We start from the raw sequence: 24,246 nt of genomic DNA, 5'->3' as shown, positions 1-24,246 counted from the left end.
TTCAGGCAATGGAGCATGACACTGAAGTTAAAGTAAGCGACTCAAACAACCTATATCTCACAGATAAGTCTCAGAAACCATTAGTATGTTGGGCAAACAAAGCAACTGGGGAAATGATATGTATAGTACCATTTGTATAAAGTTTAAACATTTGCAAAACAAAATTATATATCGTTTTTGGATGCACACACATGTAACTTATCAAAGCACATATGGGAATGATAAAATCAAAATCAGAATAGTGATTATCTCTGGGCATGGAGGGAGAGGCATGGCAGGGTAGGTCCACAGGGGACTTCAGCCATAATTATAATTTATATAAAAAAGATTTACAGCAAATATAGGAGCACGTTAAGATCTGACTAAGCTAAGTGGGAAGCTGATATTCTTGACATTATTTTCTATACTTTTATTAACTGGAACTATGTTTTTCCATCTCTTCTTTTTTCATAGTATGCTATTAAATATCTGAGGCCTAGAAAGGATTCAACTTTATCTTCTATGTAGTAGAATTTCAGCGTCTTGTCAAAATCAAAGCCGTGTCTTAGCATTATCTGCTAGCAGGAAAAAAAAAATCAATGATTATTTAAAAAGGTATGGGGATATTTCCTGTTTTTTCTGTACTTTCTACTTCCCAGAGAATATTATATGCATAAATAATTGTACAGTCTTAAGTGACAGGAAGAGTTTTGAATGAACCAGACATAACCTTCTAGTATCTCCCATATTTTGAAAGATAGGACATTCTCAATTCTTGGCCAGTCACAGTAAAATTCTCTCCTCACCAGACAGATGCACAGATGGAAACCCTGGTCTCAGGTTTTACCAGAAGTAATGCAGTCAGAATAGGTGGGAGCTAGTCTGACAGACTTCGCGGCTGTCCGTGGGAAATGAAGGTGAAACGGCCCATTTATCATGAAAATCTGTTGGCTTTCATCTTTGAAAATAGCTAAAAGTTCATCTCCTTATGCATGAGGCACTGGGCAAGAGGTGGCTGTCAGCCAAATTTGGCTGAGCCTCAGAGAAAAATTTGGGGGGTGATATGGCTCATGTTGGTGGTGGGCTACTGGGGTGCAAAGCTGGCCAGCATGCTATGCCTGGGAAGGGTCATCACGCATTAATGGAAAGCTCTGACACCTCTTGGGGGGACAACATGACTATCACAGTGATAGAACCTTTGAGCAGACAAAATAAAGGCACACTCCTAGACGGTAAAGGCCGCTTATATAACACTAAGTTTTTAAATGAGGTGATGTGGAAAACAGTTCAGGATATGAGGAATAGGTGGGCCAAGGTGAGGACATGTCTTGTTTCTTTCCTCGTTCCTCTTTTTTTAAAGGTATAACTTTCGTACAGTAAAGTACACAAAGACCAAGTACACAGCTTGATAAATTATTACACATATATACACCCTGTGGGGCTTCCATGGTGGCTCAGACAGCAAAGGATCCATCTGCAGTGTGGAAGACCTGCATTTGATCCTTGGGTCGATTCTCCAGGAAAGATCCGCTGGAGGAGGGCATGGCAACCCACTCCAGTATTCTTGCCTAAAGAATTCCCACGGACGGAGGAGCCTGGTGCGCTATAGTCCATGGGATCACAAAGAGTCGGGCATGACTGGGCGACTAAGCACAGCACAGCACATACACCCTACTGCCTAGTTAAAGACATGAGACATTTCCCCATCAACAAATGAATGAAGTCAGTGCTCTATGATGACCTACAGGGGTGGGATGGGGGTGAGGTGGGAGGGAGGTCCAAGAGGGATAGATATGTATGCATATGGCTGATTCACTTCATTGCAGAGCAGAAACTAACACAACACTGTAAACTAGTTATACTCCAAAACAAACAAAACAGACGAAAGGATAAAGGAGATGTTGTGTTCACACAATGGAATACTACTCAGCCAAAAAAAAATGAAATACTGTCATTTGCAACAACATGGATGGACCCAGACATTATCATGCTAAGTGAAGTGAAGTCAAACATCATATGATATCACTTATATATAGTGAAATCTAAATACAATAGAAATGAACTTATTTATAAAACAGGAACAGATTCACAGACATAGAAAACAAACTTACGGTTACCAAAGGTGAAAGGTGGGGGCGGGAGGGGGGGTGGTGGATAAATTAGGAGTTTGGGATTAGCAGATACACATTACTATGGATAAAACAGATAAACAACTTTGGTGCTACTATATAACACAGGGAACTATATTCAGTATCTTATTATAATCTATAATGGAAAAGAACATGAAAAAGACTATATAATCTTCATATATATATATGTACATGTATATAACAGAATCACTTTGCTGGACATCAGCAGCAGTACTTCAATTCCTCTATACTTCAATTAAAAAAATAAATTAAAAAGATGACTTGGGACATTATTTGTATCCCAGAAGGCTTCCTCGGGTTCTCTTCCAGTCAATGCTCTTCCTTCCCAACAAAGGCTACCACTCGTCTGCCCTCTGTGCCTCAGGACTGGTCTGCTGCTCATTAACCTGCTATGAACATTCTTGTACATGTCTTTGGTGGCCACACACCCTCATTTCTCTGGGGGTAGCATCTACATAGAATTGCCGGATCAAGGGGTAGGCACATGTTTAGCTTTAGTAGAGACTGTCTGATAGTTTTCCAGTTTGGTTGTACTAATTTCCAGTCCTATCAGGAATGCCTGAAAGTTCCAGTTGCTTTACATTCTCACCAACACTTGGTATTCTTGGTCTTTTTAAATTTTAGCCATTCTGATTCTGTGATTTTAATTTACATTTCCCTAGACAATTAATATGCTTACTGGCGAGCCTCTTTTTGAAGCACCTGTTCAAGTCTTTTGCCACCTTTTCTACTGGCTGATCATCTTTTTTCTAATTGATTTGTTGAGGTTTTTCTAAAGTACATTTTTCAACTTTATTCAGGAATTGACAAATACACTTTAACTGCATATATTTAAAGTGTACAAGGTGATTATTTGATATACATACACTTTGTGCAATGATTACTAACATCAAGATAATTAACTCTCCTTTTGCGTATGTGGTAAGAATGCTTAAGATCTACTCTCAGCAAATTTCAAGTACGTCACACTGTATTATTAATTATAGTTACCATGCTGTACGTTAGGTCCTTGGAACTTACTCACCTTAGAATTCAAAGTGTGTACCCTCTGACCTTGGAGAAGGCAATGGCACCCCACTCCAGTACTCTTGCCTGGAAAATCCCATGGTGGAGGAGCCTGGAAGGCTGCAGTCCATGCGGTCGCTGAAGGTCAGACACGACTGAGCAACTTCACTTTCACTTTTCACTTTCATGTATTGGAAAAGGAAATGGCACCCCACTCCAGTGTTCTTGCCTGGAGAATACCAAGGACGGGGGAGCCTGGTGGACTGCTGTCTATGGGGTCGCACAGAGTCAGACATGAGTGAAGCGACTTAGCAGCAGCAGCAGCACCCTCTGACCTCCGTCTCTCCATTTCCTGCTTCCCCTAGCCCCTGGCAACTACCATTTGATTCTCTGTTTCTCTGAAATCGAGTTTTGTTTTTTTTTCCTTTTAAGATTCCACACAAGTGATATGTTAGAGATTTTTAAAAGGATATATTTAGAATATGAGTACTCTGTCAGTTACATATATTGCAAATATCATCTGCTACTCTGGCTGGTCTTTTGACAAAAACAAGTCCTTAAGTACTCCAAATAATCTCTTCTTTTACGATTAGTACTTTTAATGTTTTGTTAAGGGATCTCTGCCTAACCCACAGTCATAAAAATATTCTCCTTTTATCTTCCAGAAGTTTTGTTGTCTTATCTTTCATTTTCAGAGCTATAATCCACCTGGAGTTGGTTTGTTGTTTTTTTTTTTTTGAGATAAATTCACCTTTTAAAAGTGTACTGTTCCGTTCCAGACATCTCATCATGCCACAAATAAATTCCATGGCCATTAGCAATCGCATCTCTTTCCCTCCTCTCCTCCAGCCTTTACCAACCAGTAGTCTGCTTTCTGTCTTGCGGATCTGCCGGCTCTGGACATTCCATATAAATGGAATCATACGTTCTGTGACCTTTTGTCTATGATTCTTTCACTTAGCATAATGTTTTCAAGGCTCATCTATGTTGCAGCATGAGTAAGTACTTCATTTCTATTTACAACTGAATGATATTGCCTTGTAAGATTAAGCCACATTTTGTTTATCCATTCATCAACTGATGGGCATTTGAGTTGTTTCTACTTTTTGGCTATTATGAATAATGCCAGTCTGAATATCTGTGTACAACGGTTTACATGACACACTTTTCCAGTTCTTTTGGGTTTCTATCTAGGAGTGGAATTCCTGGGTTATATGGTAACTCCATGCTTAACATTTTGAGAAACGGTCAAACTGTTTCCCCAAATGGTTGCAGCATTTTGGATTTCCACCAACAGTGTATGAGGGTTCTAATTTCTCCACATCCTCACTGGAACTGATTTGTTTTTTTGGGAACTGACTTTTGTATATGGTGTGTGGTTAGGGTTAAGATTAATTTTTTTCCGGGACTTCCAAAAACAGAAAAACATAAAACAGAAGTAATACTGTAACAAATTCAACAAAAACTTTAAAAATGGCCCACATCAAAAAATTCCTTACAAAAAATAAAGATTAATTTTTTTCCCACGTGGATATTCAATTACCCAGCACTGTTTACTGAGAAGACCATCCCTTCCTAACTGAATTATAGGGCTGCTTTTGCCATAAATCAAGTGTCTGTGTACGTGTGGGTCAATTTCTGAACTCCATTCCTTTCTGTTGGCCCATTTGTCCCTGTGTGCTTAACTACTTTAGCATTAAAAGCAGCCCTGGTATCTTGAAGTTTAAATCCTCCAACTCTGTTCTCTTTCTTAATAGTTATTTCAGCTATTTCTGGTCTTTTGCATTTCCATCCAACTTTTAGAATCCGATTATCAATTTACATTCACACCCACAAGCACCCATCCCACCCCTGCTGGGATTTCACTCTATCTATAACTTTGAAAGAATTGACATTTTAAAAATACTGAGCTCATGGGACTTCCCTAGAAGTCTAGTGGTTAAGACTCTGCTGCCAGTGCAGGGAGTATGGGTTCAGTCCCTGGTTGGGGAACTAAGATCCCACATGTCATGCAGAGTGACCAAAAATTAAAAAAAAAAAGTATTGAGTCTTTTAACATATGAACATGGACCTTCCTGTCATTTTAAAGATTTTCCTTAATATCTCTTAATACTGTATCATTTTTTGTGTAGAAGACTCACATTTTAAAAATACTTATTACTACCTAGATTTTACTGTACATGGTTTCATTAAAATTTTTTAAATTGTTTGTTGCTGGTATATACAAATATTGAAAATAATTTAAATACTGACCTTATATTGGCCCCCGCCTACTAAATTTCTATTCTAATAGTCTGTCTATAGATTCTTCTGGATATTGTCAATCACAGTCATGTTCTCTGTAAAATGTGAAAAATGACAGCTTTGTTTTTTCCCTTCTAATTGTATACCTTTTATTTCTTTAAAATTTTATTTTTTGCCTTATTTTCCTGGCCCGGACTTCAAGGGCAACGTGGGACAGAAATGTTGACAGCAGACATCCTTGTCTTGTTCCTAATGTCAAGAGAAAAATCTTTCTATATTTGACCATTAAGCGTGATGTTTACAGCAATCTTTTTTTCCTATTAACCGATTCATTTCATTCATGAGCTTGCTCGGTCCTCCCATCTCCAGGACCTTGATGATCCTGCCATGGGCATAAACCCCTGTGGAGTGTGGCTGTGCCTGTCTCTTTGCTCTGTGTGGCACAAAGGGAGGCCCCTTTTCGACTGAGTGATAGAGGAGGCTTCAAGTTCTCGGTGGACAGGATGGTCTCATAAAAGTCAAGATGGGCCAGAGCTAACGAGACAGAGAAAAGTGAGCGGTTAGGGAGTGAAGAGATTCAAAAAGCTCCTTAGAAATAGAGAAGGGCTGAACAAAGGGGAGAAAGCTCTACAGTGTGCACAGATACACAAGCACATTGAAAAAAAAGGAAGGAGAAAGTTTAGTTTTTCTGAACACACATTCCATAATCAGAAAATCTAGAAGGAACTTACTTTAAGCACTAATTGAGTTTTGTGTCATTTCTCAAAATTTTATTGTGGATATCACTTAAAGTGGGTATTATGTGAGGGTGGACCACTACATTAAAAAAAAAAATCTTGTTATTATGGAGAGTTTCAAACATGTATGACATAAACAGAAGAATACAGTGAATCCTTATGCAGTCGGTTGTATTAACCAGAGACATTCTCACATGCTCATCTCAGTTAATCTATGCCTACAATACACTGGCTCTCAGCTGGGGGAGGGGGGTGTTAGTTCATTCTCCCACCCCCGGCCTGGATATCTGGCAATGTCTGGATGTATTTTTGGTTGTCAACATTGGCAGGGTATTACTGACAACTAGTGGGTAGTGGTAAGGGATGGTGCCAAACATCTTATAATGCACAGGGCAGCCCCACAACAAAAAAGATTCTCTAGCCCCAAATGTCAATAGTGCAGAGGCTGAGAAACCCTGCTGCAAGCACTCCCTGTCCCTCACTTAATTTTTCTGAGGTTAAATTTACATACACTGAAATGTATAATTTTTAACTGTACAGTTTCGACAAATGGATTTATACGTGTAGACCATCACATATGTTTCTGTATATACCCTTTTAAAATAAAATCACCTTTAACACATTTTCTTCTATTCCTAGCTTGCTGAGGTTTTGTCGTTCTTTTAAAAAATGGTCATTTACATGTATTAATTTTTATTAGTACACTTTCCCCCCCCCAAAGGGGTCCTTTCCTTTTCCTGACACAACAGTGAGCTGCCTCCTCTGTAAGTTTGTGCAAATGGATTCCATTTCTACTGTGTGCTTGGTCATACATACTGTGGCCAAAAGACTAATTAATGACCCTGCAAATCCCACAAGATTCTCTGAAAATCACAAACTAGCAAGAAGCATGACAAATACCGGTATGGTTCAGTTCCGCATGCCCTTGCAATTGCTCAGGCAGACTCTGGGGCCCAAAGAGAAATAATTTACTTTATACAGTGATCAGGGAAAGAATCAAGAGCAGGAAAATGTCTCCTTTATGACTTTTTGACACAAGTATTAAAATGCAATCTAAAATTAGGATCTAGTACCTTTGTGGCAGAGGCCTCTGAGATTAGGCCTCAATCCTTGACTCTCACAGCTTTTGTTAAACTTGGATTACAGCTGCTATAAGACTTGTGACAGAATCTGTTTCATCAAGACTTCTTTCTTTCTTTTTTTTTAAGCAGGAGTTTTAACAATTTTTTAAAAAAATGTGGACCATTTTCTAAAGTCTTTATTGAATTTGTTATGACACTGCTTCTGTTTTATGTTTTGGTTTTTTGGCTGAGAAGCATGTGGGATCTTAGCTTCCCGACCAGGGACTGAACCCGTACCCCTGCATTAGAAAGTGAAGTCTTAATCACTGGGCCACAAGGGAAGTCCCAGAATCTGTCTTAATCTATGAACTTCTCTCTGGTAACTTCCAGTTTCCTGTGGTTTTGCTGCTTGAGTGATCATGCCTCCAGCTCCATGACTGCATGGGCTTCTAAGCCCAGATACTCCAGCAAGCGTGGACCCCAGCTAAACCTGAACTTCACGTGGGGATCTTCCAAGGGCCACGATGCCCTATAGTTCCTACTCATGGCCTCCCCACCCTCACCCGAGGCAGGGGCTATTGAGATCTATGCTCCCCTGCCACCCACTCACGTTTGTCTGGGGTCTGATGAAGTCAAAAGCCAGTTTCCAGATGGTTTTCTCATTCACATCTCAAAGCAGAATACTGGCCAAACTGATATTTTTCTGAAGATGCGGGCTTTTGGAGTCTGAGTTGATTATTTTAACATTCTTTTAGAGAAAGGAAAATCTGAGGAAAATAGATATGACATTGGATTCATGTGACAGGATGAAAATAGCATGGTTGCTGGACACTAAATCAGCTTGCAAGGCCTGGGCAGAGCTGCAAACTCATGGAAACATGTTCCCAATGAGTCAACTCTGTTCCAGGGGCTTCATCAACTCTAGAGACTTGAGAAAATTAGTTTCTAGAGACTATAAACAGAATCCAAAGCTTCTCTTGGACCCACTAAGAGCAACCACTCTATGTCCTCTCTCATCACACACAGCAGTGAGGTGAACAGAGGGTCCCTGGTGAACATGTGCTCATGAAGCTGGACGTGCTGGGGCATTATTCTGCTGTTTCCTGAGGAGAGGGTTCATTCTGTGCTTATGACGTGCAAGCGGCAAGAATTTCCAAACACTGAAACTCTACACTCAGACGCAGTCGATTAGTGTCTGAGTCCACACAACCTCCCAGGACGTTTCCTGAAACAATGCTTCTGACTCTGCTAAGCTGGTCAGCCAGACAGCCCACGTCAAGCATTGACTAGATGTTTCCATGTGAGAAGACAGGCACTGACAGAGAAACAAACTATTAATAGTAAGAGCTGGCATTTCTCGAGGGCTTCCCATGTGCCTGATGTTGGGTCAAGCACTTCAATGCATTGTTGTTATTCAGTCACTAAGCTGTGTCTGACTCTTTGTGACCCCATGGACTGCAGCAGGCCAGGCTTCCCTGTCCTTCACTATCTCCTGGAGCTTGCTCAAACTCACATCCATTGAGTCAGTGATGCCATCCAACCATCTCATTCTCTGTTGTCCCCTTCTCCTCCCGCTCTCAGTCTTTCCCAGCATCAGGACCTTTTCCAATGAGTCGGCTTTCTGCATCAGGTGGCCAAGTATTAGAGCTTCAGCATCAGTCCTTGCAATGAATATTCAGGGTTCATTTCCTTCAGGATTGACTGGTTTGATCTCCTTGCTGACCTTCTTCAGTACATTATCTTGTTTAATCCTCACAACTACCCTGTGAGGTGGTACTGTGATTATCCGCATTTTATAGATGAGGAAACTAAAGCCCTTGAAGGGTAAGTAACTTGTCTAAAGACAAACAGCTGCTGGGTGGCAGAGACAGGATTCAGCATCACACCTTAGTGATTCTGGAGCCCATAACCTTAAGGCTCACATCTACTGCCTTGCTATAGTGTAGGAAGGCCACTCACTTACAAAAAGAGTATAAAACATACTGCACTTATGAGATTCAAGAGATGCCTGTTATTCACAGGTATTACATCTCTGGCTTTGATACTTTTTGATGGACCCATGATACACCAGGGCACATGCTGACCTGCCGCCCTCCTGAGGCCTGACTCAGACCAGCACGGCCAAGGGCCCAGGGTTGGGGCAAGTCATGGAGCTAGGAGAGCTGAGCCACCACCCAGTCAACTAATCCAGTGGAAGAGCAGGAGTTATGGAAATGCCTTGAATTATATATTCTCCTTACTTAAAAATGTAGTTCTTTCAAATACAGAAAGCAACTGAAATCAGTTCAGTATTGCTGAATAAAGGTCTACAGAGGATTTATTTTAATGAATATAAAGGGATCATACATGATCAGTACATGAACAGTTTGCATCTAAGTAAGTGTTTTTAAATAATTAGGGGCTGGGGGACCATACTCAATATTTTGTAATAACTTCTAAGGGAAAAGAATCTGAAAAAGAATAGATATATGTATACATATAACCGAATCATTTTGCTGTACACTTAAAACTAATACCACATTGTCAATCAACTGTACTTCAATTAAAAACAAAGAACAACTAAACCTTCAAAAATAATGAGAATAAAGGCAAACTGAGCCTTCTGTTTACATTTGTATGAAGATTAAGGAGCTACAATTAAACGGCTTGAACAATTATAAACAAACAGAAAATGAATTAGGGGCTGAATATTATTGTTTGTTTTTAAAGGAGCTTAAACTGTTCTCCAAACTCAAGCTGTTCAAATTACAGAGTGTGAACAGGCGGTATCTGAGCAGAGGCAACTGCCATGGCACCCAATTCAACTCAGCAGTGCTGAGGCAACACCATCTATGTAGACATGTCTCGAGGCATAGAACTCAAGTGAGCAGGGTGGGGCTGATGGAGAAAGACTTGCTGGGTGAGGTGAACAGAGCTTCTCCATACCAAAAAGATGAGCCTGTCTTTGCTTGTTGCTCGTAGGTGGCCTCTGCCCCAGCCACTAGGACCCAGAGTAACCGAGAGCCACTGTGGCTCCCTCTGCCCAGATGCTTTTCTCCTAGTCCTCCTCCAGCCCCAGCTCTCAGAGGTGCCTCCTCCAACCATCCAGCCTAAAGCCACTACTCCTCATAGAACAGAGAATATACAGAATATAAATATGTAAAGAATATATTTAGGGACTTCCATGGTAGTCCAGTGGTTAAGAATCTGTCTTGCAATACACTTCCCTGGTGGCTCAGACAGGAAAGAATCAGCCTGCAATGCGGGAGACCCACGTTTGATCTCTGGGTTGGGAAGATTCCCTGGAGAAGGGAATGGCTACCCACTCCAGTATTCTTACCTGCAGAATTCCCTGGACAGAGGAGCCTGAAGGGCTACTGTCCATGGGGTTGCAAAGAGTCGGACACGACCGAGCGACTAAAACACTTTCACTTTGCAATGCATGAACATGGATTTGATTCGTGGTTGGGGAACTAAGATCCCATGTGTTGTGGAGAAACTCAGCCCACATGCCACAACTACTTAAACCTGCTCACTGCAACTAGAGAGTCAGTGTACTGAAACAGAAAGATTCCATGCGATACAGGGAAAATTCCATGTGCTAAGACTAACACCTGAAGCAGCCGAATGAATGGGTAAATAGATATTTTAAAAGAATACTTCTCTATAAAAATATGACTGGAAAATTCCATAGATAGTGAAGCCTGGTAGGCTACAGTTCATGGGGCTGCAAAGAGTCGGACACGACTGAGTGTCTAAGCACGTGGCACATAAATACATAAAGAATATAATGAATATCATGCTCCTAAGGTATTCTTTCAGATAACCTAGCTTTATACCCTGCATACTGAGGTAAAAATGATCTTCTAACTTATCTGTTACTTGTATGTTATCTGTCTTTTCTTACTAGAGTGTAAACATCATGAAGGAGAGGTCTTGTCTGCCTGTTCACTGTGGTACGCCCTGTCCCTAGAATCAGGCCCAGGTACTTAGGGCGTGTGCTCAATGGAAAAAAATGCTTTAAATAAATGGATGAATGAATTAAGCTGCCAGATCATCATTCTGTCCTCAAACAGGGGAAACTGGTGGTTTTATGTTTACGTAGTGCCTCTGGACTGGAAATATGTGGTCTGATCCACAATAAAAGCGAGGGGAAGAGCCCTATACCAGCTTCACCTCACCTGTTCTGCCCCCACCATGCTGATTGGCTTGCACTTGAAGAGGTGGGTGATGAACTTGGGAATGAAGGAGCTGTGGATAAAAAAGAAGTGACGGATTAGGTTCATTTTCTCTTTGGTAAAGAACTGCAGAAATTTTTCATTTTTTAAAGTTCTTATACTTCCTTCTGAAGAAAATGGAGAATTAAAGTAGATATTCTTATGTCCTACCAGCATGGATTCTTTTTCTTTTTTTTTTTTCCCTCCTCTAATGAAAGCCCTGGTTTTATTTAGGTAAATCTGGCCTTGGGATGCTGGGGAAAAGCTGATTCCTCCTAAACAACAGAGGTGGACTCTAATTAGCCTCAGCCAGGCAAAGCATGGGGTTGCTTGGGTGACTGCTGCTGGTGCTGACAATTTGAGGACATGATCCAAGCCAGCGGGAGGGAAGGACTTCACTGCACAGCGGGGGCAAGACTCTCTTCTTTTTCAGCCTGTTTGTGTGTTTGGATTTAACATCTAGAGCTGTCATTTTCCCACTGTTCTAAGGATGAAGCCAGGCCCAAGGAGAGCAGGGTCAGTAGAGAACCTGGGTCCTTAGTAACATTGCTGAACCACTGCATCAGCCATCTTGGGATCTGTCCGATCTCCAGACTTCGGTTACATGAAATAAAAAATTCACTGCTTAAGTCAGTTTGAGTCAGGCCTTCTATGACGAGTAGCTGAAAACATCCTAATGGATGTGACAACCGAATATACATGAGGTAGTTATGGGATCTTAAATGCGAACATAGGAAATAATTGCTAAGGGAGTAACTGTCAGATCAGGGAACAAAATACACAATCTCCAAAGTATTTACTGGGGACTGAAGGGCAACCTGGGCCAGGTGGATTGATGATGCTCATCTGGGGAAAGGGAGAATATAATTTTAACAGGTCAGGAGGGTTTTTTTTTTTAAAGAAAACCCTGCAGAGCCCTGAGTAGGGAAGGCTGAGTTGTACTGCTGCTGAACAGAAGGCATGGGAAACAGAAACGCCTAAAGTCAGGCCAGATTCGAAGACCAGGAGAACATAGCGCCCATGGCCGAAAGCAAGACTTGGAGGCTGAGGTAAAGGCTGGCCAGCCTCCCCTCTCCTCACTTTACAAGCTGCTCTCAGGCTCATGCCCGCCTTTCTCTTTGCTCTCTCTACGTTTTTTCCAGAAGGTTTGTGCCACTCTGAGAGACCTACTGGAGAGCCCATTGGCATGGCACTGGCACCTCCACCCCAGCACATCCAAGACTCTGCCCTACCCTGGATCCAGGCTCAGAGGCTAGATCTCCTCTGCGCAGGCATTCAAGTCAGAAGCCACAGACTTGCCCTCAACCCCGAAATCCAGTAAGTTCTCAGTTCTTCCCTCAAAACCCACACCCACCCTTCCTGACCATCCCCTGGCTGCTGCCCTTCTCCTCCTCACTGGAGCTCTTTCAGTTGTTTCCTAACTGGTCTCCCAGCCTTCAGCCTCATCACTTCTAATCCATCAGCCATTAATGGGATTTATTTCAGATGCAAATATGATTAGGACCTTCCTCTGATCACAACTCTTGCAGATAGACCCTCCTTGACTGTCTAGCCCCATCTCGCTGAGCCCTGGTACCTTGTGATTCAGGCTGGCTGGCCACATGCAGATCCTACGACTCTAGGCAATCTGAATCCTCTGTGCCTTTGCTCACACTGCTCCCTCTGCCCGGAATGCCTTCCCCACCACCTTGCGGGTCAGGACACACATGTATCTCCCGGACTCTGCTCAAGGACAGCTTTCCTGTGAAGCCTCTCCTCAGTCCCCTCCACCATACTCTGCAGAGTCCACAGACCTCCACCCTAATAAATAACCTACTTGGTTATACTTGTTTGCTGACATGTTTATTTCCTTCCACTTGACTGTAAGGCAAATGAAGCCAGGGACCACGTCTACTTAGTCAAAGCACTGAATTCTGCAGCTGGAACACAGTGGGTGCTCAAAGGGCTGCATGCTGAATGAACAATAAATAATAATGGCAGCAGCTAATACTTTTTAAACGTCGGCTTGGTACCAGGACTTTACCAGGAAGTTTATATGACTTCTCATTTTTTTTTCCTCCCAATCACTATTAAGAGATCTGTCTCATCATGCCCATTACTGAATGGAGGAGAATCCACTGAGTGGATGAGGGAAGTCACTTGTGGTTCAAACAGTAGTTTCCACCAGGGGCGTGATCTTGATGTCCAAATAGCAGAGACTGTTGTTGCTTCAGAGACCAACAGTGAGATAATAAAGTTAGAGGGAAAGAAATGTCAGCCCCAGAGATCAGATCTAGGGGGAGGCCAGCTAACTGATCAGGAGGCAGTGAGAACAAGGGACTATGTGGCATGGATTCTTCCAGCTCTGAACTGGAGTCAGGCCAAAAAGTACGATGAGACTGAACTACAACTAACTGCAACGGCACACAGTTCATAACCTAAGGTACTTCAGACTAAGTAGGTTTGGATCATGTGCTTCATCTGGCTCTGTGTGCTGGACTACAGGGGGAGGGGTGGGGAGAACATCAGGATCAGAGACACGTCTTCGGGGGAAGAGTCCCAGCAACGTGAGGGAAAACGGCCAGGGGCTCCTCCAGACCCTCGCAGTGGTGGCAGTGACTACTCTTGGCTGAAGAAGAGTGTTCTCACAGGCCCCATCTGAAGGTTCTGGTCTTCAGCTGGGATTTTACAGTGATGAGAGGGTACCATGGATTAAATTAAGGATCCACTTTCTAGATTACAGGTTAAACTTTTCCAGATGTGAGAGATGGCATCCTATGCCCAGCTCCCCCAACATGGGCTTAATGTGAGAGCCAAGGGCATTGAGAGAAGGTGAGCTGGTACTGGGACTAGTGAAGTAAACAGATCCCTTCCTCGCTTCAACATCAGCTCCATCAGGCTCCTGTGCAACCGCACTGGAGATTCTCGGTTACAGTAAATTTTTATAGAGATGCTGTTCCTACTGGGAGTTATGGGGAGTGTCACAGTGTGATTTATCAGCAGGGCTTTTAACCTGCGCTAATGAGCACCCAGAGAGTGGAAGGGGTGTCAGCTCCCGGCCCATCTGCTGTCCTGCACACATTAATGCCTCCCGGGAGGGTCCACTCGAGCCTTTCCTGACACACTGGGAACTAAAGCTCAGGCCACAAGCCACTCCGTAATTGTTGCTCTTTAGGGGCTCGTGTGTGAGGGGGAGGGAAAGCCTTAGTTGAACACAAACTGGGAGAGATCTGGGGAAGACAGAAACTTGGAGCCCTAAACCGTCCTTGGGGACCTGGATGAGAATAACCTCACTTCAGTAGTTTGGACAGGGCCGTTCATCCCGAAGCCCTTCCCTGCGAAGTCTGCCAAAACGCTTGTTTGATAATTGGTCAGAGGAGGCACTGACCCTCCATGGTGTCCAGCCTTGGGGAAAACGGTGCTATGGCCAGATGCTGACTGGCAAAGGACCAAAACATCTCCCTGCTTTAAAACAACAAGCCAGAAGTATCCACACACGAGGACGGGCAGGAGACACACAGCACAGTGTTCACTCCACCTACTTGGCAATGGACTGGCTCCCTGGCCTGCTCTTCCTGCTTTCTGGTACCTTCCCTAGACTCATGGGTGTCCACAAGTGGATATACTCTGGCAGCCACAGTAATGAGAGTTATGGGCGTGGAGGAAGAGAAGGCTCAAGAGAAACAGAACTCATGGTTCCCATCCTCAAAAGCTTATTATCCAGTCAGAGAGACAAAATACATACATGAAACTGCTGAAAAATAATTTTAATCATCCAAACCTGGGGGGAGGCAGGGGTACCAGCACGTCCACATGGTTTGAATGGCAGAAGCCCCCGACTCCTTTCTGCCTCTCTTGGGGGGTGGATGGTTGTGCTGCTGTTACTGTGATCTACCACATTCAGCAGCAAATTCAGTGTGGTCAGTATGCTTCTCTGGGGTACAGAAAAACTATTTGGATGGTGGGGACGTCTGGATTGGGTGCATGCTGGTGGTCAGCATGGCATTCAGAACCATCCAGTGATGCGGGTGCTCAGGACTTACTTTGCAAATTTAATGCAGAACTGCGTGAAGTATTTCCGCGTGGAGGCCAGGTTGTCACGGATGATGGGGACGTTCTGCTTAATGTGAAGGATGACCGAGGTGACGTAGGGGCTCTGATCACCAACGTGCTCCACGTTCTGCCACTGCATCTGCAAATGGAGACAAGGCGGGACAAGTCTTCAGAGCCTGTGCGGGAGGACAGCGTTCTACTGGGGAGGGTGCAGGGACAGGTGTTCGGTATGGTGATTCACAGTTTTTAAAAATTGAAGTATAGTTGATTTACAGTGTTGGGTTAGTTTCTGAATGGTTTTTAAAGGTGATGCTCCACTTATAGTCATTATAAAATACTGGCCATATTCCCTGTGTTGTGCAAAAAAATCCTTTTGGTTTATTTTCTCTGCTTGCTTTGGTAGCTTATTTCTTCTACTTTTCTAACTGAAAATTTCCATAATCAAACGTTAGACTCTTACTCCAAGAGCAGTTGAGATTATGTAGGATTTTAAGGAAAGAGCATCTCTGTAAATATGAGGGGCAGGTCAGAGGTTAAGACAGTGCTGTGGGGAACAGGGGAGGGGCTGTGTGGAAGGCAGGTTTGGGGCATCATTGAGAGGTCCTGCATGGCCTCTGACCAGGCAGGCCGTGAACAAAATCAAGAGGCCTGAGACTTCCCTGGGGGTCCAGGGGTTAAGAATCCGCCTTGCAATGCAGAGGACTTGGGTTCGATCCTGGTTGGGGAACTAAGATCCTGCATGCCACGGAGCCATTAAGTGCATGCACCACAGTGGAAGATCCTGCAGGACACAATGAAGATCCTGGGTGTTGTGACTAACATTGGATGCAGCCAAATAAGTAAACATATTAAAAACAAAATAAAAAAAATGAGAGACCTGCTGGGCTCCAGTTCTCACAACCTGAGGACAATTAGGGGAAATGCTCTGAAAAAACACGCACAGTAAAATGGAAAAAGAAGCAGTGGTGTGATCCTCCCACCACCACCTCACCCCGGAAACGCTGGAGAAGAGGGGCGGTACCAGCTCCCAGCCTGCTTCACACCACCAGCCAGGACTGAGATGGGGTTCTGCAGGGTCAGCCTCTCAGAAAGGAGCTGGGCTGCCTGTTAAAAAGATCCTGAGCCGAACACAAACTGTATAATATGTTCATAGAAGGAAGGCAGTCTTTCTGAGGCCTTGATGTTTCTGGCAAGAAAATACTATTTTCACAGAGCTCCTGGGGAAAGGAAAAATTCAGTCCTGAGACAATGTGTTTAAAAGAATCATACTGTACACACGGATGATCCCCCAGCTCCTGGGAAGCTCAAATGACTCTCTATTTTGTCCTAATGTTTCTTCACATCAACAGATATTTATGGCCTAAAAGCTTTGGGTCTGTGTAAGTAAAGAACCATGCAAAAGCTGGAAGACACCTCCATCTTCATTTTACAGATAAGAAAACCAAGGCCCAGGTACATGAAGTCTATGTAAGCTTTCATAATGAGGCTCCAGAAAGAAAAGGACCTCTAATTTTTTTTACTGGGGGAAAGAATAAAAGCAAAGGATGTAGAGAGATGGTAGAAAAGTCTAATACGAACTGATTTTATATTCTAATGCTTTGGCCACTTCTAATGTTTTCCTCATCCTCTTCTGTTTTATTCAAGAGACTTCTTTTCCCATCTGATATGAAAGATGTGACCCATTCAAACAATGAACATCCTAGGGGGGCTTAAATGAGCTCACAGGGTGAGGCCAGAATTGGCAGGTGCTGTTACCATCTACACTTCATCGTCCACTCCCAGCTTGTCAGCAGCTCCGCGGCAGAAGGCCTCTGGGGAACAAACGCACAGTGAGCTCCGCCCTCCCCCGAACGCAAAGCTCATCCATAGTAATGACTGCTCTTTTTCAAGCTGGCAGCAGTTGACGTTTCAACAGCTCGAAAAGTTCGTAAACAATTATCTAAGCACGATGGTTCTCCATTGACAGAAGACAACCACAGTGGGAGGTGGTGACATGCCCTGTCATCGGTTACAAAGCAACTCTGGGGCAAGACGGAGCTCGCAGTCTGAGAGTTCAAGTTCCCGCTGGAGAGCTGCCCCCTCTTGACCACCACTGGCCATGTTAGTATGTGTCCACACTGGGAATCTAGGTGAAAGATCCGATTTTCCTGAATACTTAGGCCATTTCAAACTCCATCGGTCAAGACAAATGAAGTACTGACAAAAGTCAAATGGATTCATGAGTTTCAATTTAAGTCAACTCAGGACTTCCCTGGAGGTCCAGTGGTTAAGACTGTGTTTTCACTTCGGGGTCAGGGGTTTGATCCCTGGTTGGGGAACAAAGATCCCACATGCCACTTGGTGTGGCCAAAAATTAATAAAAATTAAAAAAAAATTAAGCCAGCTTTGTGGAATAAGAAAAGAATTTAAAGTACTGGAAAACAATGAAAGTTGACATTGTTCAGACTATTCTCTAAAAAATGAGCAAAATACAGCCAGCAGTAATGCTGTCCAGCCACAGCTCTGCCATCTACCCCCTTGATGACTTAGGGTTTGGGTTGTAACTTGAATGTGCCAATGTACCTACATCAAGACCTATTGTGTGCAGGTCATTTGGCCCGGCATTTGGCACACATCATCTCCTTTGCTATTCACACATGATCTTACTTACAGCAGTCTTACTGACAAGGAGACTGAAAAAGCTCAAAGAGAAGAGGCCCAAAGTCACTCAGCTGATCAATGGCAGAGTGGAGGCAGCCCAAGCCCATCTTAAACCCAAGCACTACACTGGGCTGTTTCCTAGACACATGTTAATTATTTCAAACAAACAAAAACAGTACTTAACTCAGCCTTAGCTCAAGGGGAGCCCGGTTTCTCACGGAGAAGCTAATGAGATACACAGTGATCAAGGGACATAAAGCAGTAGCTTGCACTGGAAGAACAAACATCCTGCAAAGCCATTAGTGGAAATAAGACTCCAACTTTTCCAGGTGAACTTTGCAGCTGACCTTTAGAACGTCATACTTCATAGAACTCCATACTTCAAGGTTTTTCTTCTGCGCTTTTTGTTTAGAAAGTGGGGTGGGGTTGAATACCATTGGTGCTATTTGGACAAGAACAAGTTTGCAAAAGAAGCAGTAACCAAGATGTAGGGTTGATAGAAACAGCAAGCAAGGAAACGATCCATTTACAATACCAGAGTCCCAGGGACCCCACACAGCCTCAGGGGGAGGTTGTGGGGCTCAGGGCATTGCCAGCCCCTGTGGTTTTTGGTGCCTGTGGAAGGAGAGTGTGGTGGCCCCTCACAGGGAAGGCTGGGGAGATGCCCACAGCAGTAGAGACCTCTGACTCCCCCACTGATCAGAGGATGGAGCTCCACATTAGTTCACTACGGCATGTGTGTTTCTCCATGGCTATGTGAAACATGCACAGATGTCACCTGAGAAATTAATTTTCCTCAACCGAGAATTCAGAGTCTCACATATTCATCTTATCTCAAAACTAAAGTTGTACAGAGCAGACTCAGACCTGTGGAGTCTGGGAACATTGCGGGCGATCAGAGTCTGGTGTTACGGGCAAGGCTGCTGGGATGTTGGCCCCAGGCACGCGCACATGCACACGCTCACACCTCATGTCTGTCCGCGCTACTTTTACTCCTTCAACAAGCGTGTGTTGTTTTTAGGCACCTTCCCCAAGTATAGCACTCAACTAAGTGCTGTGTGGGGAATAAAAAAGAGGAAGGACATTCTACCGAGCACCTACTATGTACTAAGCATCATGATCAACATTCTCCCATGAACCTACTGCTTATGACAATTATGCAGTGAAGGAGGTATTCTTATTCCTGCTTCATGAATGATAAGACAGATGTGAGGACAATCAGAGACTGGCCTAATGAACTGATAAGTCTGCAGGGATAAGATCTAGACATTGGTCTGACCAACTCCAAAGTCCCTGTTTCTTTCCACTTTATCATGTTGCTTTCCAAAATAAGTGTTATCACCTGAAATGAACTTGAAATTAACTAAGGAAATTTGGGGCAAGCAAAATCTGTGTACAGATGAGCCTGTCCAAAGTAGAGGATGTGGTGTTGTTGATGGTAGTACAGAAGAGGAGGAAAGGATGACTCTTCTTACTTCTTTGCTCAGGGATACACATTCCTTAACTCTGAGAGGAAAACCAGTAAGATCCAGGATAGAAAGTGGAGCAATAAAGGCTTAAGATTTTTTTTTTAATTCACTGCTGGGCCAATGGAAGGTGAATTTGTATAAGCTTTCTTACAGGTGATTTGAAAATATTTATCAAAAATTTTGGCATTTTACATAGTTTTAGATCTCTGCAATTCCTTTATGGCAACTAATCTGAAGATAGTAATTATGAATGCTCAGAAAACACACACCCACACAAAGTTGTCCATTGCTGGACTATTTATAAATGTGAAAAATTGGAAACAGCCTAACATCCATCAAAAGTGAAATGATCACATACATGTCAGGGGCAACAGATGACAGTACTTAAGATGAGGCAATCTAGAGTTGCCAGTCATGAGTCCTAATATTGTTCGTGCAACCAGCTAAATGCATGACTTGGACAAGTGACCAAACTCTCTGAGCCTCAGTTTTCTCAGCCATAAAACTGGGATGATGATAACCTCTATAATCTATACAGTTAGTGAAAGACAGTGTATGGGGTGCTCTTACACAGTGCCTGGCATGTATTACTTCCATGGTAAATGTTAACTACTGTTGCAATTTTAACAGTAAATACTCTGTACTATGGAGTACTAGGCAGTCACTAAAAACACCACAGATTCAGCTCAAACAGCCCAGAAAACTATTAAAACCTGCAAAATGAGAAAAAGAGGTTATATACTATGTAAAGCATAAGCTTGTTTATTTGAACATAAATGCATAGGGTTTTCCTGGTGGCTCAGTGGTAACGAATCTGCTTGCCAATGCAGGAGACATGGGTTATGATCCCTGGTCTGGCAAGATCCTACATGCCACAGAGCAACTAAGCCCATGCATCACAACTACTGAACCTGTGCTCTAGAGCCCAGGAACCTCAACTACTGAGCCCATGCACTGAGTTACTGCCCTAGAGGCCGTGCTGCACAAGAGAAGCCACCACGATGAAAAGCCCTCACACCGTGAAGAAAGAAAAGCCTGTGTAGCAACGAAGACCCAGCACAGCCAAAAATGAACATAGATAAAGAAAATACAGGCATAAGAAGAAAGACTGAAATATGTTTGTTAATTGGAATTATGGGTGGTTTAAATTTTCTTCTTTTTAAAAATCTGTGATTTTCTATAATGAAGGTAATTTGGTTTGGTCATAATAAAAAAAAAATCTTTTATGAAGAAAGATGTGCCTTGATTATAGGTGGTAGATGGAAATGAGGATTTCTTAACCATGGAGCCCTGTGAGTCTCCTGAAACAGATCTACATTTTAATAACTGACGGAAATGAGAACAGATTTGAGGACTGTTCTGGCTATTTTGAAATGTCTTTGGGGAATAGTAAGGCGGCCTCCTAAATGAGTACATGTTCACGATCTTGAAATCTAATAGAAATTACTTGCCAGACTGTAAGGAAATTTAATTTGTTCAGTTTCTTCTGTTTGTTTTTCTTTTTCCCCTTAAAACTACCATTAATGGGCTAAAAGCTAAATCTGTTTGATTCTGGACAGAGACTTAGATTCTTTCAACCTAGGGATGTGAGTAGCCCTAGGAAGAAGGACAGAGTGAGGAGGACCATGGGACCAGTGGTTCCCTTTAAGGAAGCCACAGATTAAAAAAAAATCCTACTTGTAAGGTCATACTCAGGCATACTAATTCTTTTTTTTTTTTTTTAAGGAAACTTGAATTGCTTTCTTTAGCTTCCAATTTCTAGGAGGCTCAAGAATTCCAATTATTCTGGACAACAAAAGGAAATAAGACTGTGCTCACTGACCTTTTTCTGCCACATTCATTCTGAAGGATTGCAATCCTATTGTTGACCTTTCTGTTACACAACATGTACACATCAGGGGTTAAAAGCTACAATACATTCCACAGCTGAGTACCACTTTCTCTGACTGAACAGGCAAAGAAATTACACTGATCATCAGCATCTGGCAGAGACATATGAATTCTTGAGAATTCACAGAAATTACATTTAAAAGACAGAACTCTTCACATGGTTTCCACCAAAGCACTCCAAACAACTTCCTTTTCAAGAATCAGGAGACTCGGTTTTATTTTTGGCTTTGCTATTATAAAGCACTATGGCCTTGGACATATTATGAAGAAGAAAACCAAGTAACACACATGCCAGAATGATAATCCATTAGTTTTCTGGAGAAATGTGCAGAGCAGGCTGCAATACTTGGGTTGGCTGCTCAACCTGTTTTCTTCCCTGTAGGAAAGTCATGGTGTCAGATTGAGAAAAGCTGAAGACCAGTATCCAACAGGATGCTTCTGAATGCTTGAGGAGCTCATGGTCAAGTAAGCATGAAAACACGCTCATGTGAACCCACCAGTACTGAGCATACACTGTCACATTCTTCTGTTTTTAGACAAACTACTTAGGCTGATTTTTGCCTCTGTTTCCACATATGCCAGAAGACTAACTTACTCTGTAAGTGTGGTGTGTTACTGCACAGAGGAGAGACCTGAGTCTGAATTCTGGCTCTGCTGCGTTTTAACTAAGAGATCTGATGAGTTTCCATTCCCTTATCTGCAAAACTGAGAAGGAACTAACACAGGAACCTTATATATTTGTCAGAATTAAACACGGTAATGCCTTTGGGTGCTGATTTCTGGTAAAGCGCTCCGTAAATACCAACTTACTCATCATCTCACGGAGCTCATTTGAGAAAATAATGCAATTTGGGAGGAGAAAGCGGTCTGAAGGGTAATTTTGACATAACTTATCAATAACACTATCTCAACACTATCTTACTGTCTACAGGTTCAGAGAAACCACTAAAGTTTACTTGTATTGTGCTTCCTCCTTGTGAGTTTGGCCCGTTTAAAGCCGTTCCTGTGGATTTTCTACCAAATTTGCCCCTCTGTGTTCTTCTCTCCTTCACCAGCAGCAGGGTTTTTGCCCACAGCTGGGGAGCAAACAGCTAAATGTGGGCATTTCCTATTTCCAACTTCAGTCTGCTCCAGGATGCTCCTTGGTGAAGTAAGAATCCTGGCTATTAAGTACCACTGAGGATCATCACCTCATCCTCAACAGCACCTAGATGTGCCTGAAGGCTTCAAGGCTTCTATGATCCTGCCATTTATAAGATGCCTGAGTCTCCTACTGTCTGCCAGCTCTACCCAGCTAAATCTGGGCAGTAGAGTTACCACCTCTGTCTCACCTGGTCACCATTCTTTGGTGAAGTGAGTGTCTACAAACTTTTGTTCTGTTCTTTCTGCTTTCTTTACCTTCAAAGACATTCCAGGGGTACTACTGTTAAGCAAGTACTGTGCTGTGCTGGGGAGATCAAAAAATGATTAAGACACAGCCCTCAAGTTGTTCACAGCTTAACAGGGGAGACAGAGAAAGAAAAAATAATTGTACAACAAAATAGAGAATATAAGTGCCATGGTGTCTTGAGAGAGAAAGATACTCTGGATGAGACAGACAATGGTGAGCCCGCAGGACACTCAAAATAGCTAAAACAATCTTGAAGAAGAACTAAGTTGGAAGACTCATACTCCCTGATTTTAGAACTTACTAGAAATCTACAATCATCAGACAGTGTGGCCCTAGCATGAGAAAAGACACATAGATCAATGGAATAGAACTGAGAGTCCAGAAATAAACCCATGTACTCATGGTCAACTGATGGCATCACCAACTCAATGGACACAAGTTTGAGCAAACTCCGGGAGAATGGTAAAGGACAGGGAAGCCTGGCGTGCTGCAGTCCATGGGGTTACAAAGAGTTGGACACAACTGAGCGACTGAACAACAACAAGCACCTTGGAATAAAGCTGGCGACTTTCCCAGCCTTGCTCTGGGTAGAGTCTGAATCGAACTATTCAACTAGCAAAAATGATGGAATCACAGACAAGAATAAACATTATCACAAAAGTTTTTAAAAAATCCTCGAAGAAACTACACAGAACAGAATGCAGGCACAAATCACAGGGTATTTGTTGAATCGGTTTGTGACCACTTGGCTTGTTTATATCTGGTCATTTCCATCACATGGATTTCATTTTGCTAGAACTCCAGAAGATTCAGACACAGAGTAATGGCCTCCCAGCTGCTGCGTTCCCACGTCTGTGGTTTTCCTGTGATATAAACAAAAGATTCTGGAGGTATGGTCTCTGTTAGTGTTTGCTGGTGTGGGTCTGGGGGAGAGATGGGTGGTGGGGGCAGTTTGAAGGAAACCCACCTAATGAAATGACAGCTCACATAAGCAACACCTGGAGCGTTAAAGCCCCTCCAACTGCTATTTTACTAAAAAGAAAAAAAATTCACTCTTCCTTTGGTAAATGTAGAAATTCTTTCCCCAGCTGCCTTCTGATCTAAACTGTGTGGCAGGGCAGGAGAGGAGGCAGCTGGAGCAGATCATGCTCAGGATGTCAGGAACGTTCACCAGCAGTGAGGCGATAATCAGAGCCTGCAGAATCAATCCTCAGAGTCGCATCTCTCTAAGAAAATGAGTAAGCCTCAGTTTGCCTACTCCGAGTCTTCTGCTTGTAAACACTTGGGTGCTGGAAATACACATTCACCTCTGATCGCTGAAAGGATCAGCCTTTTGAAAGGAAACTGTGACATCGGCTACTCAGGACTCCCCACCGAGCATCATAAAAAACCCCTGAAGCTTAAGTTTGGGTAATAACCTCTCTTTTTCTTAAATATTTATAACCTACTACAA

General features: G+C 42.9%; 1 protein-coding gene across 3 annotated transcripts in view; it reads right to left on the bottom strand.

The window, feature by feature from the left end:
• The window catches only part of VPS53 (VPS53 subunit of GARP complex), a 125,242-nt gene that overhangs the window by 7,688 nt on the left and 93,308 nt on the right, over positions 1–24,246 (bottom strand). For 2 of the 3 annotated variants that reach the window (XM_068976075.1, XM_068976076.1), the window contains 2 exons: positions 15,395–15,543; positions 11,328–11,406 (listed from right to left, as the gene is read on the bottom strand). In XM_068976075.1, coding sequence (XP_068832176.1) covers positions 11,328–11,406; positions 15,395–15,543 — 228 coding nt within the window. Of the gene's footprint in view, positions 1–11,327; positions 11,407–15,394; positions 15,544–24,246 lie in introns of those variants that run through there. The other variant, XM_068976074.1, reaches the window with a different exon arrangement.

Source organism: Capricornis sumatraensis, chromosome 8 (genome assembly GCF_032405125.1).
Source record: "Capricornis sumatraensis isolate serow.1 chromosome 8, serow.2, whole genome shotgun sequence".
NCBI lineage: Eukaryota > Metazoa > Chordata > Mammalia > Artiodactyla > Bovidae > Capricornis > Capricornis sumatraensis.
This window is presented reverse-complemented; position numbering and strand designations above follow the sequence as displayed.